At 37.3% G+C, this 15,965-nt stretch overlaps 1 protein-coding gene across 2 annotated transcripts in view; it reads right to left on the reverse strand.

Annotated features, from left to right (window-relative positions):
* Positions 1 to 15,965, reverse strand: part of LOC143357312 (uncharacterized) — a 76,392-nt gene that overhangs the window by 13,055 nt on the left and 47,372 nt on the right. Inside the window, exons 3-5 of one of the 2 annotated variants that reach the window (XM_076793729.1) lie at positions 15,792 to 15,934; positions 2,600 to 2,732; positions 1,506 to 2,110 (exon numbers count right to left, since the gene is read on the reverse strand). In XM_076793729.1, the coding sequence (XP_076649844.1) occupies positions 1,960 to 2,110; positions 2,600 to 2,732; positions 15,792 to 15,934 (427 nt within the window). In that variant the 3' untranslated portion in view covers positions 1,506 to 1,959. Of the gene's footprint in view, positions 1 to 1,505; positions 2,111 to 2,599; positions 2,733 to 15,791; positions 15,935 to 15,965 lie in introns of those variants that run through there. The other variant, XM_076793728.1, reaches the window with a different exon arrangement.

Genomic DNA, 15,965 nt, shown 5'->3' on the forward strand with positions numbered 1-15,965 from the left:
AAGAGAAATGTTGAGAGTCGCGTTTCGTTTTTAAGCAGAACTCTACAACGACTGACGACATGCAATAATATAAAAGTAGTGAAATTCACTTCGCAATACTCACAGCCAGTTTATGAATCAAACACAAATTCAATTTGGAAGCAGCCAGCGGCGTACAGGAGACGTTATTCCGCGAATGGTCAAATAAAAAATTTAATTTTCGACGAAATTTTCATTTCATCTGTCTTATACTGCTGTGAATTTCTGTTTTAACATAAAATCTCCCATGAATTTCGGTTTCGGCAGGAACTGTGCACGAAATTCTCCCACGAGTTTCGGTATTGGCCGTAATTGAGAGCAAGAATCTCTCGTGAATTTCAATCGTGACTGTAATTATGAACGGGCATCTTTCGGAACACTATATATCGATCGTCCTTTTGGTCACTGTCGTGAATTGAATCGCACAGCTAGACTACGAAGTTTATGCGGATGAAATGAGTAGGTCAAATACGAAACAGAGAAGATATTAAAGAAATTGAAGGACGTTTCTATATTATTGTCGACTTTTTAAGATAATTAGTGGAGAAAATACACGTTGACTTTGGTTTCTTACAATTCATTTGGAGAATGTTTATTTTCCAAAAAGATTCGCCATCTAGTCATCACGGTTTTGACTTCTTATACAGTGAAATCGTATTTATTACCATTTTAGATTGAAACTGTTGTGTAAGAACTCTAAGTTCGTAAATTAATTGTATCTAAAGGTTCGAATATAGGTACACATGTATTCGAACGCAGCTGTTTACCAATTCACCGCAGGATTCTATGTTACGTTCCAATAGAACTGGCCTTCTTTTATTCTGAAACTCGACAATCGTCTCGAAACATTTATTAAATTGTTTACCATTTGGAGTCTCTTAGCGAAACCTCAAGACTGCTCCCTTCAATATTATAACTATTCAAAAATATACAACGTAATCTAAGGATTACATGTTATTTTAGGTTTCGATAGAATTTTCTATCACTTATTCTGAAACACGATAATCGACTTGAAACTTTACATTTATTTAATTGTTTGCTATTTAACGTTTTGATAGAGATTAAAAATTTTCCCTCCAATATTAAAACTTTCTTAAAATATATAAAGTGATTACACTGCATAAAGATTAAAAGATTATCATCCGCGCATTGAAATCTTTTCAGTCTTTTATTTTACGATTTTCGAAATTACGGAGATGCTTTTATGCGAAATGATACACATTCTTATTCAAGCATATATACATTGAATCTACGTTTTATGCAGCAGCCAGAATCTTGTCACCGTAGGGCCACTATTTTTTGATGCAGTACCGAACGTAGAAAAGGACAGCGATAGTCACCGCTATCTACAGTTTGCCGCGGTCTGTAAACACGTTCGAATTCGTGTGTCTTACACGTTATCTGTCGAAGTCACAGCGGGGAAATGCTACCGACGAGACCCTACTATTCTTTGATGCAGTGCCGAACATAGAAAAGAACAGCGAAGCTACAGAACTTCTGTATTTTTCATTACTTTTCTATGGGACTTTGACAAATATATTCGTTGCATTTTTCTGATTAAAATGAAACCAAATATGATATAATTCCGACGATATTTACTTGTGCAATGAACGATTAAAGTTTCGGACCCAAAGAAGAGCAGCATATGGGAAAGAAAGAGACGCGGAGAGCCGAAGCATCCGGGAAAGATGAAAGACTGGCGTGAGCTCAGGCCTTTACTTTTTTATTAGGAATTATTTTTTGACCAGACTTTCACCAATATATTTGTTGAATTTTTCTAGTTAAAAGGATACCAAACACGATACAATTCGGATCATATTTACACTAATTTTCCATTAATATAATTGTAATGGAAAGTAACTTTAATAAGTAATGTCACGAATATGTTGGTGAAAGTCTTGTAAAAAAAATAATGAAAAATAAAGAAGTTTTCTTATTGGATTAGTAGTGGTTTCCTGATCTCACACTGATATACCCGACCCGTGTTATGTTCACACTCCTCTTGGGTCCCTCATGGGGTATACCCCGCGGTAGTGGGTATAATTCAGCGACAGCTAACTTAGAAGCCTCGGCGACGTATATCCCGGAATCACTGTAGTGGAATAATCACGAAAAATTGAAATAAACTGAAATAAGGGCAAGTTGAAGGATGAGCGAAATACAGAAAAAATCCCCTGTTGCGTAAAAGGAGTTTTAAGCATTTATGCGATAACGCTGCGTTCATTATGCGAACGAAGGGCGCATTTAATGATCAGGGATTGCTGCATATATACCTAAACTCTATTAATGATTTTACTCGACCAGTGCCGCGGTGAATTTTCCTTCAGAGAAACAGTTTTTTCAGTTACCAAACCTCCACAATATTTAACAGATAAAACGAAGTTTCATCCGTTATTCTAATTACGTATTTTATATCCATTCCATTGGATTGTAAAAACAATATTCGAGGTAAAACGAAGGCTAGAACTCCATTTCATTGGAAACAGAGTTTGCGAATATTCAATCGTCAACGTTTTCGAACAAATACTCCTGTTACGAAATATAAACTAAATTCTTCCGGATTATAATGATTGTCACTTACCAGCATAGGCGCTTCACAGATTTATCTGTTGCGTTATTTTTTGCGACGTCTTCAGTGATCCGTTGGTATCTTTTATGGCAGAGTTCGTACTGCGGAGCAATCTGCTGCATGCAGCCAGCATGTTTCATGAACTCTGCAAACAAAAACAAGCCAACCGATGAAACTTTTGTGACCAGTGAAAATTGACGATTGTTATAAAATTACAATTCGATTCCGCTTATATCAGACAAAATTTTACCATGGCTCTCGAATAACGTTATCTTACCGTTCTGCTTATTCCCCTGTCGATGCAAAATTTACAATAATTGTAACGAAACAGTATACTATAATACTGAAAATGTGATCGATAAATTGGCAGAATTTTCTGCGTACGCTGCTCTTTTTTCGAATGTGCCGCCTATTTGATAATTGTGACGCGTCCAAATAGTGACACGCTAAGGCTTATTTATCTGTAGATAGTTAAACTGTGCTGCATAGGAATAACGACCGATTAGAAGCGCAATAATATAATTGAATGCTTCTTATCTAGCAATAAAAATGCTTGACCTTATAGAGAAACAGAATCAGTGAAATTTAAATGTTGTACAGTGTCTACTTGATAATTGTCCAAAACACGGGTCTGGCCAAGAACAATTATCGGCTAGAATATACTATTCTTTAATCCACTGCCGAACGTAGAACGTAAGCCTCGGTCGCCGAGGAATGTAAACATAATACGGCTAAGGTATATCGGTGTGAAACCACTACTAATCCAATAACAAAACTTCTTTATTATCATTGTTTTTTTATGAGACTTTCACCAATATATTTTTGGAATTTTTCTGATTAAAATAATACGAAACACGGTATAATTCGGATCATATTTACACTAATTTTCTGTTAATATAATTGGTAATGTGAAGTAACTTTCATCGTTCGTTTACATTAGAAAAATGCCACGAATGTGTTGGTGAAACTCCCATTAAAAAGTAATGAAAAATAAACGATTTTTTTTTTATTGGATTAATAGTGGTCTCACACCGATAAACCCGACCCGTATTATGTTTACATATGTACCTCGACAATCGAGGCCACTCGAGCTTCGATGTCCCTCACGATGTATATCCCGCGGTAGTAGGGATAGTGTTGAGACGCAACGCAATGCAGGACCCACGAAAGGGTCTCTCGAACTTGACGCCGAGTCCCAACCACCTCGACCACCCGACTAGAGGCAATAAATTAGCCTAAGAGTCGAAGGCTCTTGAGCCCCAAAGCGTCGGGACTCATCCCAGATTTTCTGCGACTTTCCAGCGCCACATGTAAAAACGCAACGCAATGGAAGACCCACGCAAGTGTCTCTCGAACCTGACACCGAGTCCCAACCATTTCGATCACCCTTGCTAGAGGCAATAAATTAACCTAAGAGTCGAGACCCAAACGACGGGACTCGTCCCATTTTCTCCGCTAGTTTCCGGCACATAACCATGTAACACAGCGTCTGGACAATTTCTAACCACTCACCCCCAATTTTCTCCCTCTACCATTTACCACCTCCACCACCAATTTCACATCTCTTAAATACCCATTTTCTGCGTGCGAGTCTTCAGTCTTCAGTTTGTATTCCATCAGTCTTCAACTAGTCCTCATTTAAGTCACATCTTTTGTACAGTCGATATAATTAAACTACGTGTTATTGTTATTAACAAGTTGTCCAGTTTCTCTACTACTCAAAACACCTCACCATAAAAAAGAACTACCTAGCACGGTTTTAATTAGCCAAGCAGGAGTGACAGATGAGAGAAAGGTCGACTTAGCCGATCCTTTCCATCTACGCACGTACATACTGATAGTTCTGGAACAATGATGGGCTAGATACATATTTGGAACATTTAACGAGTAGAGACTGTATTTGGTATTGCATTTATTAATCGAAGCATTCGGTGGATCCAGACGTAATTTTTAAATAAAGGTTTTTATATACAATAAAAACGAAACGAGAAAAGAGAAAATAGTTCACGATCTCATCATCAACTAGTCTTATAGGCTAGAGAAATTGGGAATAAAGCAAGGGAGACAAAGGAGCAGGTGATAAGGGTGAAAGAAGTCATAATCGTAAAAGTGGAAAGGATACGGAAGAAGATAGTAAAAGATAAAGATGGGGAAAATGAAGTGAGAGAAGATGAAGCAGAATAGAAAGTGAAGCAAATAGAAAAACGAGCAAAAGATCAGGGGAGATGAAGAGAGATAAATGGAGGACAGATGAAGGTAAAGCAGTGAAAGGGAAAGAAAGGGTTAAGGAAAATTGCAAGAAGATCGGAACGACACGGCGGAGAGGAAGAGACACATAGTGATCCACTAACGGAGATAGAAGGAGGCTATGTAGCTTCAAGACTTAATGAAAGATGTACCGGATTTAAAAATAAGACTGAAGGAGGTAAAAGAAGTTGTTCTGAAACGCGGAGACGATATTACTTTCCTCCTTTTCCTTTTTATTCTATCCCGAAATTTTGCCTGTTATTTGAAAATGTTGGCAAACTTCGGCATCTGATAGGGCATTTCTACGAATACAGAAAGTTCGAGGATTTAGAACAGAAAGTTTATAGTAGTTCCAGCTATAGCTGTTTTTATCGGAGGGTATCTCACAAGTCCTACCCTACGTAGACTCGAAATAGTTTGCATGGTACATAACTGATAGCTCAATTTATCTATTAGAATTTTCTCTGCAAAAACTTCAACCATTTTCATTGAATTTTTTTTCTATCAAGGCTTGGATACATTATATCTGGGATAAACAACAACAACGTATTATTTTCGTTTGAGGAATATTACCGAGAAAATAACTTTATTTCGTATGAAATTCAAATAAACGATTTTCGCATGATTTTTTATTTCAATGAAAATTAAATCATTTGAATGAGATTACAAATAATGTGACACGAGAGGTCCGTTGAGTTTTCCTGCTGTTTTATTTGATTGAATTTATTTATATCTACTAAAATAATATATATTCCTTGTACCTTAATAATTTGAGCTCATATACAATAAATAGATATTTTCAAATATTCCTGTATATTAAACTGTGAAATAAAATAAATCTAAAAGCCTATCCTGCTAAAATTATTATTATTTCAATTACTATTTTCAACACTTTTTGTTTGAAATGTATCCAGCCAGAATGTGCTAGAATCTGCGATGCAACAGCAAACCAAAAAAAAAAAGGATTAAAAATTGTGCGGGACGCATGAATGAAAAAGATGTATTATAAATGAAAAAGTATAGCAGAAGAAGAAAAAGAGACTGGGTACAGGTAACGTATGGAAGGACACGAATAAGAAAAGAATGGTTCAAATGGGTTGAGGAGAGAAAAAGGTACTAAAAAGTGCAAAAAGAAAAGTCAGGTAGTACAGAAAAGAAGGATAGAGCAATGAGAACTATGAACAGGAGAACTAGAAAGAAACGGAAAAAAGTACGGGAACTGAAACTGATGTTTCGGAATGTAGCAGAACTGATGAACAAGGAAAAAAGTTCCTAGCAATAGCTTGAGAGATGAGACGTTGTTGGTCTAGTGAAAATATGGATAATGGAAAGAGCTTGGGGGAAGTCCAGGAAGATATTAACACTACACAGGGTGTTCCAAAAATGTCGAAAAACCTTGAAAGAGGAGGTTCTTAGGTCATTTGAAGTCACTTTTTCCTTAGTGAAAAGGGCCTAACCGATTGATATGGTCCCAACTGCCCTTAGAGGTTTTTCAATGGCTAATGAACCATTCGAAAGCTGACCAGGAAACCCCTCTGAGTCAAATTTCAACCCTCTATCTTGCCCGTGAGGGTAGTTACAGGGTAAATTGGATTTCGCGCTTTTCCGCGCATTTCAAAAATATTGAAGTAAAATTTTTAACTAAATTTGATTTATATTACTGCGATTTTACTTCGAATTTAATGATATTATTTTCTTGGATTAGGCAATGAATATTTATATTATTGTGTTCGTCCACGATTTCCGCCAGCTATGAAATTGCTTGTGAAAATTGGTAAGATTCCGTGAAAAGAATTTTTAAATCTACTTTTGTCATTTCCGGAACATCAAGAATATCTGCCAAAGATACTGTTTGAAATGGAGTCTTTTTGCGGTTCAAATTGTTTCCTTCAACTTGTATCGCTAACGTATTTTTTACTTTCCCTTCACTCGACATTCTGGTTATTATCTGATAAGAAAGTGTGACATCAGAGTTCAGCCGTTTCCCAAATCGATTGTTTAAGAAGTACGCAATTCGGAAGTAAGAGGCAATTTTTGGAAAGGTTTTGTTGTCTACTTGTTTGTGTAGAAGCTGGTACTTTTGACCTAGTATACTATGCATTGCCTCTACAACCCAACGAATTTTCGTGACTTTTCGGGAATAATTCGACTCTTTCGTCGAAAGTGGAGAACGATTACCTTTTAAAGCAGGCATGAGAACTCTGAAACCAAGATCTTTTAAATGAAATGTAACATCTCGAAAACCTGTATCGACAATACAAAAGTCTGCCCGCTTCATGAGGGTTTTCAATCCATTTGGATTTTGAAGAATAATTCGCATTATCTCGGCATCATTTTGATTGGCATAGAATGGACCGACCATGTCTACAATATAGCCATTCGTTGTGCAGATTGTGAAGGGTTTACACAACGGTTTTTTTTTTTTACTGAATATGACTTTCGTTGGTATTCGTTGTTTGTACTTTTCTGGTGACGAATATACGTCCCATCGAAAATAATGAACTTCCTGATCCGTATCATAAATGTCCACAGATCAAGTCTTTCATTCAAGTAACTATAAACGTATTAAAATCACATGAATAAACCATATAAGAAATTGAATTTAAGAAATCCAATTTACCCTGTAACTACCCTCACTGGCAAGATAGGGGGTTGAAATTTGACTCAGAGGGGTTTTTCTTGGTCAGCTTTCGAATGGTTCATTAATCATTGAAAACCCTCTAAGGGCAGTTTTGACCATCTTAATTGACTAGGCCCTTTCCGATTCGGCTTCGTTATTAACGGAAAAGACGGACCAATCAGAGCGCCGCTATAGCGAACGGATTTCAGCTTGACGACAGGTCCCGGTGGGCGTGGCGTTGCCATTGGTTGAGCCAGAGTCCGTCCGCTATAGTGGCGCTCTGATTGGTCCGTGTTTTTCATTAATAAGTCCTTCAACAAAGCTGAGGCGGAAATTTTCGCTAAGGAAAAAGTTACATCACATGACCTCAGGAACCACTCCTTCCAAGGTTTTCCGACATTTTGAGGACACCCTGTAAATATGCGATGCTAAGAAAAGAAAAGAAAAGAAAAACAGAGAAATGTTCATGAAGATAATAAAAGAGATACAGTCTCATGATTTCTACATGATTCAGTCTGCGAATTTCTACGGAAAATAAAAATTCCAAGAAAAAGCGACCACTTGAGACGTTCTCTTTCCCTATAATAATTTTACAAGTTTCAAATATATCGACAACTTTATTAATCCTTTTAAATTTTTTTATTACAGCTACTCATTGAGATAAATGCATAAAATTCACAGTCTACTCATAAAATAACAAAAATAGGTACAATTAAACGGAAATACATATATGTATATACATATACATGTAGAGGACTCTTGAGAACGAAAAAGCTTACACAGACTCGCTTAAAAATGCAAACTTTTTAAATTGGCTATTTTTGCTGATACTAAAAAAGTAGCAGGAATGGAAACTGTTGTATCAGAAAAACGCTGTTACTCTTTGTAATTGAAGCCTGCACAAATATAACTGTACGAAACAGAGTTAGTTCAAACGATAGGAGACACGTGGAGTTTAATCATTTTACGAGCGTTCTAAAATTTTAATTAATCACCGAACGACTAATGAAAAACAGAGCTTCAGTGGATAATTTTTCGAGTCGATCACCGTTGTTACAGACTCGTGAAAAAGCAGGAAAATACACGCACGCATGCGTGCGAATTAATTGTACATCATTCTTGGTCTCGCGTATTGATTTTCGACGTCGGCGGGTCGTTCGGTTCGATTCGAATCGGGAAATCGTTGAAGCAATCGACGTGTAATTAAAAATAAAAGAATTCGAGGGAGTTCCCCCAAAGCCGGATGGCATCCAATACTAGACAGTAACTATAGCATCTTTAACATTTGAAACTTCACCAAGTTGTTGTATCGTATAAGTTATAGGGGAAAACGAAAAAACAATAATCACGTTCCAACATGTTCATAAAATACAAAGTTGCGAGCTAAAATGATGCAGAACAATACTTTTTAAAAAAAAACGAAAGTCGTGTAAAGTAGAAATTCGTTGAAATTGAAAATTCTTCAAATAATAAGAAAAAAATTGTCGTCGATATTTACATAATTCTAGTTCGCAAGACAAAGGGGTCCCTGTTTTAAATGTGCGTACAATTTGAAGAAGATTGATCGATTCATTAATAAAATATCATGGCAGCCATGAAAAGTGATATGCTGTGGGAATCAGATTGGGCAATATATTTATCTAAATCAAAATTTCGAACAACGAATAAAAGATTAAAAAAATTTTATTCGTTATTCGAAGGTTCGAATAAAAAGAGTATCCTTACTCGACGAGTATCGAATAAATAATTTTATTCGACGAGAATTTATCCGACGAATAAAGATAATTTGTTTTATTCGAACTTCGAATAATTTTTTCATCTTTTATCTATATCTTTTATTCGAAGGCTCCGAATAAATCTTCGAATAACTTTTGCCGAGCGCTGAGCTTCAAAGACCCAGCGACGACAAACGACATACAATGTAAGCGGATGGAGAATCGCACACGAATAAAAGTTTAAACTTTTAGATTTATCAATATATCTTCATAAAATTCGTTATTTAAATAATTTTTTATCTAAATAATGCCCAACTCTGGTTGGAATCCTAGAATAATTGAAGTAATAATAATAATTGCATAAAAATTACCACTGTGTCATCTCGAAATATATCCGAACGTGTGTACGAAATTTGAAAACATTTGGTTAGTAATAATCTAACCATTTTTATCTCATAAATTGTCTAAAGTTGACGGCTCTTATAGGAATACTCCCCTAACCCATTGAGCGCTATGAACGCATATATGGGTTCCCACACCGCCATTTAATTTGGGCCATGAACGCCACGGGCCATGGGTTCTCAGGTAGCCCAGCGAGTGATTCGTCGAAAGCAATATTTCCAATATTGTTAATTTGTAAATAACGCAGAGTAAAACAAAGTATTATATTTTCTTATTTATTCAAGAAAAACTTTAAGAGTCCAGTACAAGGGGAACTCCTCTTAGTTGCTGCACGATTATGAGGTTAGTCGTGTAAGACCCGATCACGCAAGATCAACGAATAAATTCAGCTCATTCAGTGTGGATAATCGAGGACGCAGGGTTGATTACAACTCCAGATACCAGTATTGCTGTTAACGAGGCGCTAATCGCGTAATCGATTTCCAGATAGCGTACGTAGATCGATCAGTGGCCTGCCACACGGCCCGGCACGGCTCGATGACCACTCGACTCAATAAAGCATTGTACCCCCCGCCCCTCAGGACTGGATGTGTTTCAGCTTGTTTCCGCTCTTGCCACAGAGCACGTATTTGTTTTCTTCCATTCCTCTTACGTCTCTGTTCGCAAGTCTTCATTAGACTATGGAATTCTATGCATTTATACCAAGCTTCTATGGTTCGTGAGAATCTCCGTGAGAATCGAAATATAATCCGAAATTTCGTTTCAATCTTCAACTACTTATTACGTGTGCAAATTATCAGGTTGTCCCAGAAGTTTCTTCCACAATGCGTACGTTTTACATTGTTAAATAGCACGAGCATAGGAGCAACGTGATCGTCCGTTCGTTGATGTTCGACTATTTTCTAAGCTTCCTCGTGCTTAACCATGCAATCTGCTGCCTTGAAAACATATTTTGAATAAGCAGGAAATAGAATACCCAGACTATCTCCTAAGAAATTAACGAAGCAAAGAGAATTGATCGAATTGAGTATAAAATAAGAATGCGAACAGAGAAATTTAAGGTGAACAGAGAAATTCGACATAAGATATGAATAAGAAAGACTATTGTAGATCGTGTAGCTTTCATATGGTACTATAAAATTAAAATGATGAAAAATTAAATTTTGAAGGACCTGCTCGTCAAGACTGAAACTGATGAATGTAATTAAATTTTAAAGGTCACATGTACGGTGACATTTTAATAAATTAAGTAGTGACACAGGAATAATCGTAACACAAATTCTATATTTAGTTAACATTAAAGATCCATGAACATTATTGAAGAATCCAGTGCATAGTTAAATACTGAATCAAATGAGAGAAACTGTGAATCAAGTATTAATATTAATACCCTTTTTTATATGCCGTATTATAATTGCAGCTATTTATTTTTTGGAGCCTGTGAGCAACGCGAGAGGCCGGCGAGGTCCCAGGAATATGGTTTCAATTTGTTAGTTACGTACACGGACGCACGCAATACAAAATCGGGAAGCCCCTAGGATAGTTGACGTCGAGGACGCACCTGATGCGAGATCAGAGTACCTCTGGGAGGTTAGAGTCAAACGCAGACGCACCCGATGCGAAATCGAGGAGTCACTAGGAGAGACACGCGGCGAACCCGGTACGAAACCGGGGAACTGCTAGGAGGTTGTATAAGAACGCGGATGAACCCAATGCGAAACTGGGAATCCGCCAGGAGGTGGATAACTCACAGACACACCTGATGCAAACCAGGGAGCTACTAGGATACGGAAGAACCCAATACAAAATCAGGGATCCGCTAGGATGGTATAGTTTTCATTGTTCGGTTTCGAGACGTGACCGTAGCCATGTAACATCATTCGTTACGCCCGGCCCTCACGCCCTTGTCATCTTCAAGGCCCGTGAGGGTCTGAGACACGCGTTCGCAGCCCCTTGGGCCATCTGGTTTAGACCAAACACGGGTCCCACTGTTTTAGAAATACGCAATTTCTAAGAGGTACCGGACGTAGAGTGCTCAGGAGTCTCGTGTTCAAGGTCTGAACCCGATGGTCGTCCATCCACTCGGGACAAGGGGCCATAAATTTACACCACCATGTGCAGGCCACTCGGGTCTCTTCGTCACGCTGCACCGGGGTCCCGTCGTTCGAGAATTTTCCGAAGTTTCGTTGATTGACCAGAGGGTAAGGACTTCCACCTCCACCGTGGAGGACTCTCCGGAAGATCCGCCTCCCTCAGCTCACTCAACGAATGGGGGTTAGTCTTTCGGGATTTTCGGGCCCATCCCTTGGAAGAGTTGGACACCAACGAGGTGGCCAGCAAACGGACCCCGGGGCAGTCGGTCAGAGTCTTCCGTTCGCAACAAACGCTCGCACAGAAAACGTAACAGTCATCGCATTATCATCAGACACTTGCAATTCGTACATAACCACAGAACAGTCAATCGGATCCCGTTACCCAATATTAAATTGGCGGGTAACTTTTCGGCGACACGGGTACGCGACGCGTTCACATCGGTGAATCCGAGCCCTCGGGTGGATCCGCGCGGCAGTACTCGAAGTCGCATCGCAAAACATTCATGGACGCCCTCAATGCGAAACCGGGGAGCCACTAGGTTGGAGAAATTTTTGTTGGTTTCAGTTTAAGTTTAGTAAGCCTCGTAACTTATATATAATTTAATTGATACATTTCGAGCGGTAAGATTGTATCGTGTGGGAACGTTCAATTATTAGATTAGAATATTAGGCAATAATTAAGGGTGGTAGATTACGCGAGTTAACAAACAAGACAAATATATTCTAAATTGAAATTATTACAAGTGTTGTTGTTTGTGTCGCGAGTGAATTTAGTGGGTGTACAATTGGAGAAATTGTTACCTATGATGTACGGTTTTGACGCACTGGCAATGCGGGGCCAGAGAGGAATTATTGAATCCCAAATAGAATATATACCGAACTAACGGAATCTATAAGGTTACGATTTGATTCGAAAGGGACTTTAACCCGATCTCACTAGAATTGACTCTTATGCGTGTAACGCGTCGTGGCTGCACGATTACTAAACCGCTACTGAACCAAAGGTTTATATAACTTGAAAATGAAAGGGGTACTGTGTTTAAGATTTAATGTTACGTAGGGTCACAATCATATTTTTTGTTACTTCTAATGAAAACCAGGCCTCACTCAGATTTTCGTTAAAAAGGATTAATGGAATTTTATCCGGGCTATTTCTTATCAGAATCTTAATTAACGGATGCCAGAAGGGAGTGTCTAAAGATTTGCATGTAAAGAAGTCCTACAGTATCTTCCATTAATAAAAGGGCCTGTTAGGACGCTTTTCGTTCTCAGAAAAGAGATTAGAACTCCTAATCGAAATGAACGTGGAGAAAACGTCTCCATACGTAACAAGCCAAAGGAATTTTTGAATTTCCATTATGATAAATAAACAACTATTTAAAGAAAATAAGGAAGTGTTGCAGTACATTGCCACTACCAACAACATAATCGTTGCTTTTAGCTATTGTAAATTTTATCATCAAAACTAATTTATATAAAAAGCGATTTCATGGATTGAATTCAGCTCTTCGTAAATAGAAAATTTCGGCGAATCTCGGTGTAATTGAGCAAATAAATGGTCCGGAGTGTGATATTTGATTTCTCTGAGAAGCAGTCACTGCGAGGCTAACACGAGAAAATTGACCAAAATTGTCCACCGAAACCGAGTAACATGCTTTATAATATTTTTCAGAGAAAGCGACAAAGGATAATTCTATCGACCACGAACACTAACGATTGTATCTTGCAAACGATGCCTTATAAAGACACAGAATTCGCATGACAATTACTGCAAATATGTCCTTACGGTGGTGAATAGTCTGGACGAAATCCATTAGTCATTAATATCAACAATTCAACTGGCACTCTCGTAAGATTACGCACACGCGCACACACACATACGCGTGCGTACGCACACAGTGTCGAAACACAGTAAACGTGCATAGAAGAATAGCATTTATCCCGTTGTAATTAATACCCTTAAAGTTACTCAAAATGACGGAACAACAGAATTGTAACTGGACTACAGATCATTATGGAAAATAAAACTTTTGAAAATCGATTAAAAGGTACATAAGTTACGCAAACATTAATTTCTCCATTTAGTAATTTTAACGCGTTGAAAATGGTGTAAGTTTTAAATTTTCTCTGATGTTTTTAATCCTTTGTATTTCATCATTTGTGTCATAAATGCATAACATCTACAGTCTAGTTACATTTAATTCAGCTTCAAAAAATCAAAAAACAAATTGTTTACTACATAAAGTTGTTATGAAATCATAACTAATCCCGTGTATGATATACAAACTCGCACAAAATAATTAACTAAAGCCTATGCAAACAAATTTTACAGATTTAAATCTTTGCAATCCAGTCTTAAACGCGCACACATTTCGATGTAATGGATTCCCGAAATTAGAATGAATGAAAGCTATTTTATGTATCATTCAATCAGTTTTATAAATATAACGAATTCTTACAATATCCACAAGCTCTATAGATTTCGAAATATGAATGATTAACGATCTCACGTGACCTATCAACTGCTTCGCTCAATAACTCGTTCTGCACTCTCGAGATTACTGGAACATCATGGCTGTTTCCGTCTCTGAATTAGAATTGATGCAAGACGCTTCCAGCTCCGTGAACGATAAACCGCAAATACCTGACTTTCAATTCAATTAATTACGGCTGACTCGATTGTAGAAGCTATCTTGCACATCCCACATTAAAATCTAATACCTCTACGTATCAGAAGAAAATCGTTAAGAGATGTGTGCAGCAAACAAATTTGAACAAACCGAATACTTTAGAGCAGTTCTCAAATTGGCAAATTGCAGTTTTGCCTCCATTTTAACCATCTGTGGACAACCTGGGTCGTTCATGTCCGGAGCAAAACTTTACTCTTGAACTTATTTATTTTTCCCCATTATCGCTTTAAACATTTAACGTTACAACGATTATGCATATAGTTAGGTACTCACACAATTGAGCGTACACAAGCTTTAAAAAAAAGTACCGTTTCTTTTCAACTTATGCCACAAATGTTCTATCGGATTTAAATCCGACGATTGCGGCGAGTTATTTAATCATTTCAGCACACTGTATAACAGCCATTCTTTTTCAGAATACGCCGAATGCTTTGGGTCGTTGTCATGGTCGTTGTCATGCTGAAATAATATACGGCAGGCATTTGAAAATTTTCTGCCGGTTGTTTCAAATTGTTTTTCAGATACTGAGGTATTTCATCTTCTCCACAGTTGTATCTATAAATTCCACATTTCCAATTCTATTTGCCCCATAACATATAGTTAGTATTGTATTATTCTTATTGAACGCCGCATTTGGTTTCCTTACATAAATTAATTTTTACCTCGTTAGAAAATATTACAATACTCCAGAATCTTGGATCGCAATTTATATATTTTTTTGCGAATTTCAAACGTTTCGACCTATTGACCTTAGAAGTGACCTTTGTCTTTTACAAAATACTTTTCTATCATATTTTTCTATTTCTATTGAAATCGATTTCTTAATTCTTTGTGCAACACCTGTTTTTAATTTAGGAACTCTAATTTTGTGAGCTACATTAATATGACGAAATAAATGTACTCCAATATGCTATATAAATATACTAAATATATTGCATTACACAATGCACCGGTACTTGTGTAGTTGATTATAATTTTCTGCACAGTAAAATGATATCTACCCATTATTTCTCCAATTTCTCTCGGGGATTTATCCTCGCAAAACAACATTATCACTAATTTTCGCGTAGAAATATCCTTTTCTGTCCTTTTCGCAGCCATCCTTGTACATTTTTGCAAATAAACAAACAAACGTAGCATAACAACGGAGAAAAAGAAAGGCGACACAGATGGAACAATTTAAAACACTTTCACTGTAAAACAAGTATTTAAAACCATAGTTTCTAATTAATTCTCGTCCTGTACGCCCAATTTTGTGACCAGGAAATATATATATTGTGCTGTGTATAGAAACGTTTGACATGCGAAAAAATAATTTTCTTTTTGGTAATCGAACAAATAAGACTTTTATAGCTTGTGTGCGCTGAATTTCGTAAATAAATTATGCTGTACACAGCATAATCTAGGTTATCTCGCAGCAGTTGATGTTGAACTTACCGTCCAGATAAGGGCCGTCTTGACAAAGTTCCATGACCGCTTTGTTGGTTCCCGAGTAGAGATTATTGAAATGCTCCCTTTGATTCTCATCCAGGCAATCGATGGTGTATGTTTGGATGCACTTTATGCCGGACTCGAGCTCCCTGCAAAAACAAGAAAAAGTAATGATGGTAA

Source organism: Halictus rubicundus, chromosome 9 (genome assembly GCF_050948215.1).
Source record: "Halictus rubicundus isolate RS-2024b chromosome 9, iyHalRubi1_principal, whole genome shotgun sequence".
Taxonomy (NCBI): Eukaryota; Metazoa; Arthropoda; class Insecta; order Hymenoptera; family Halictidae; genus Halictus; species Halictus rubicundus.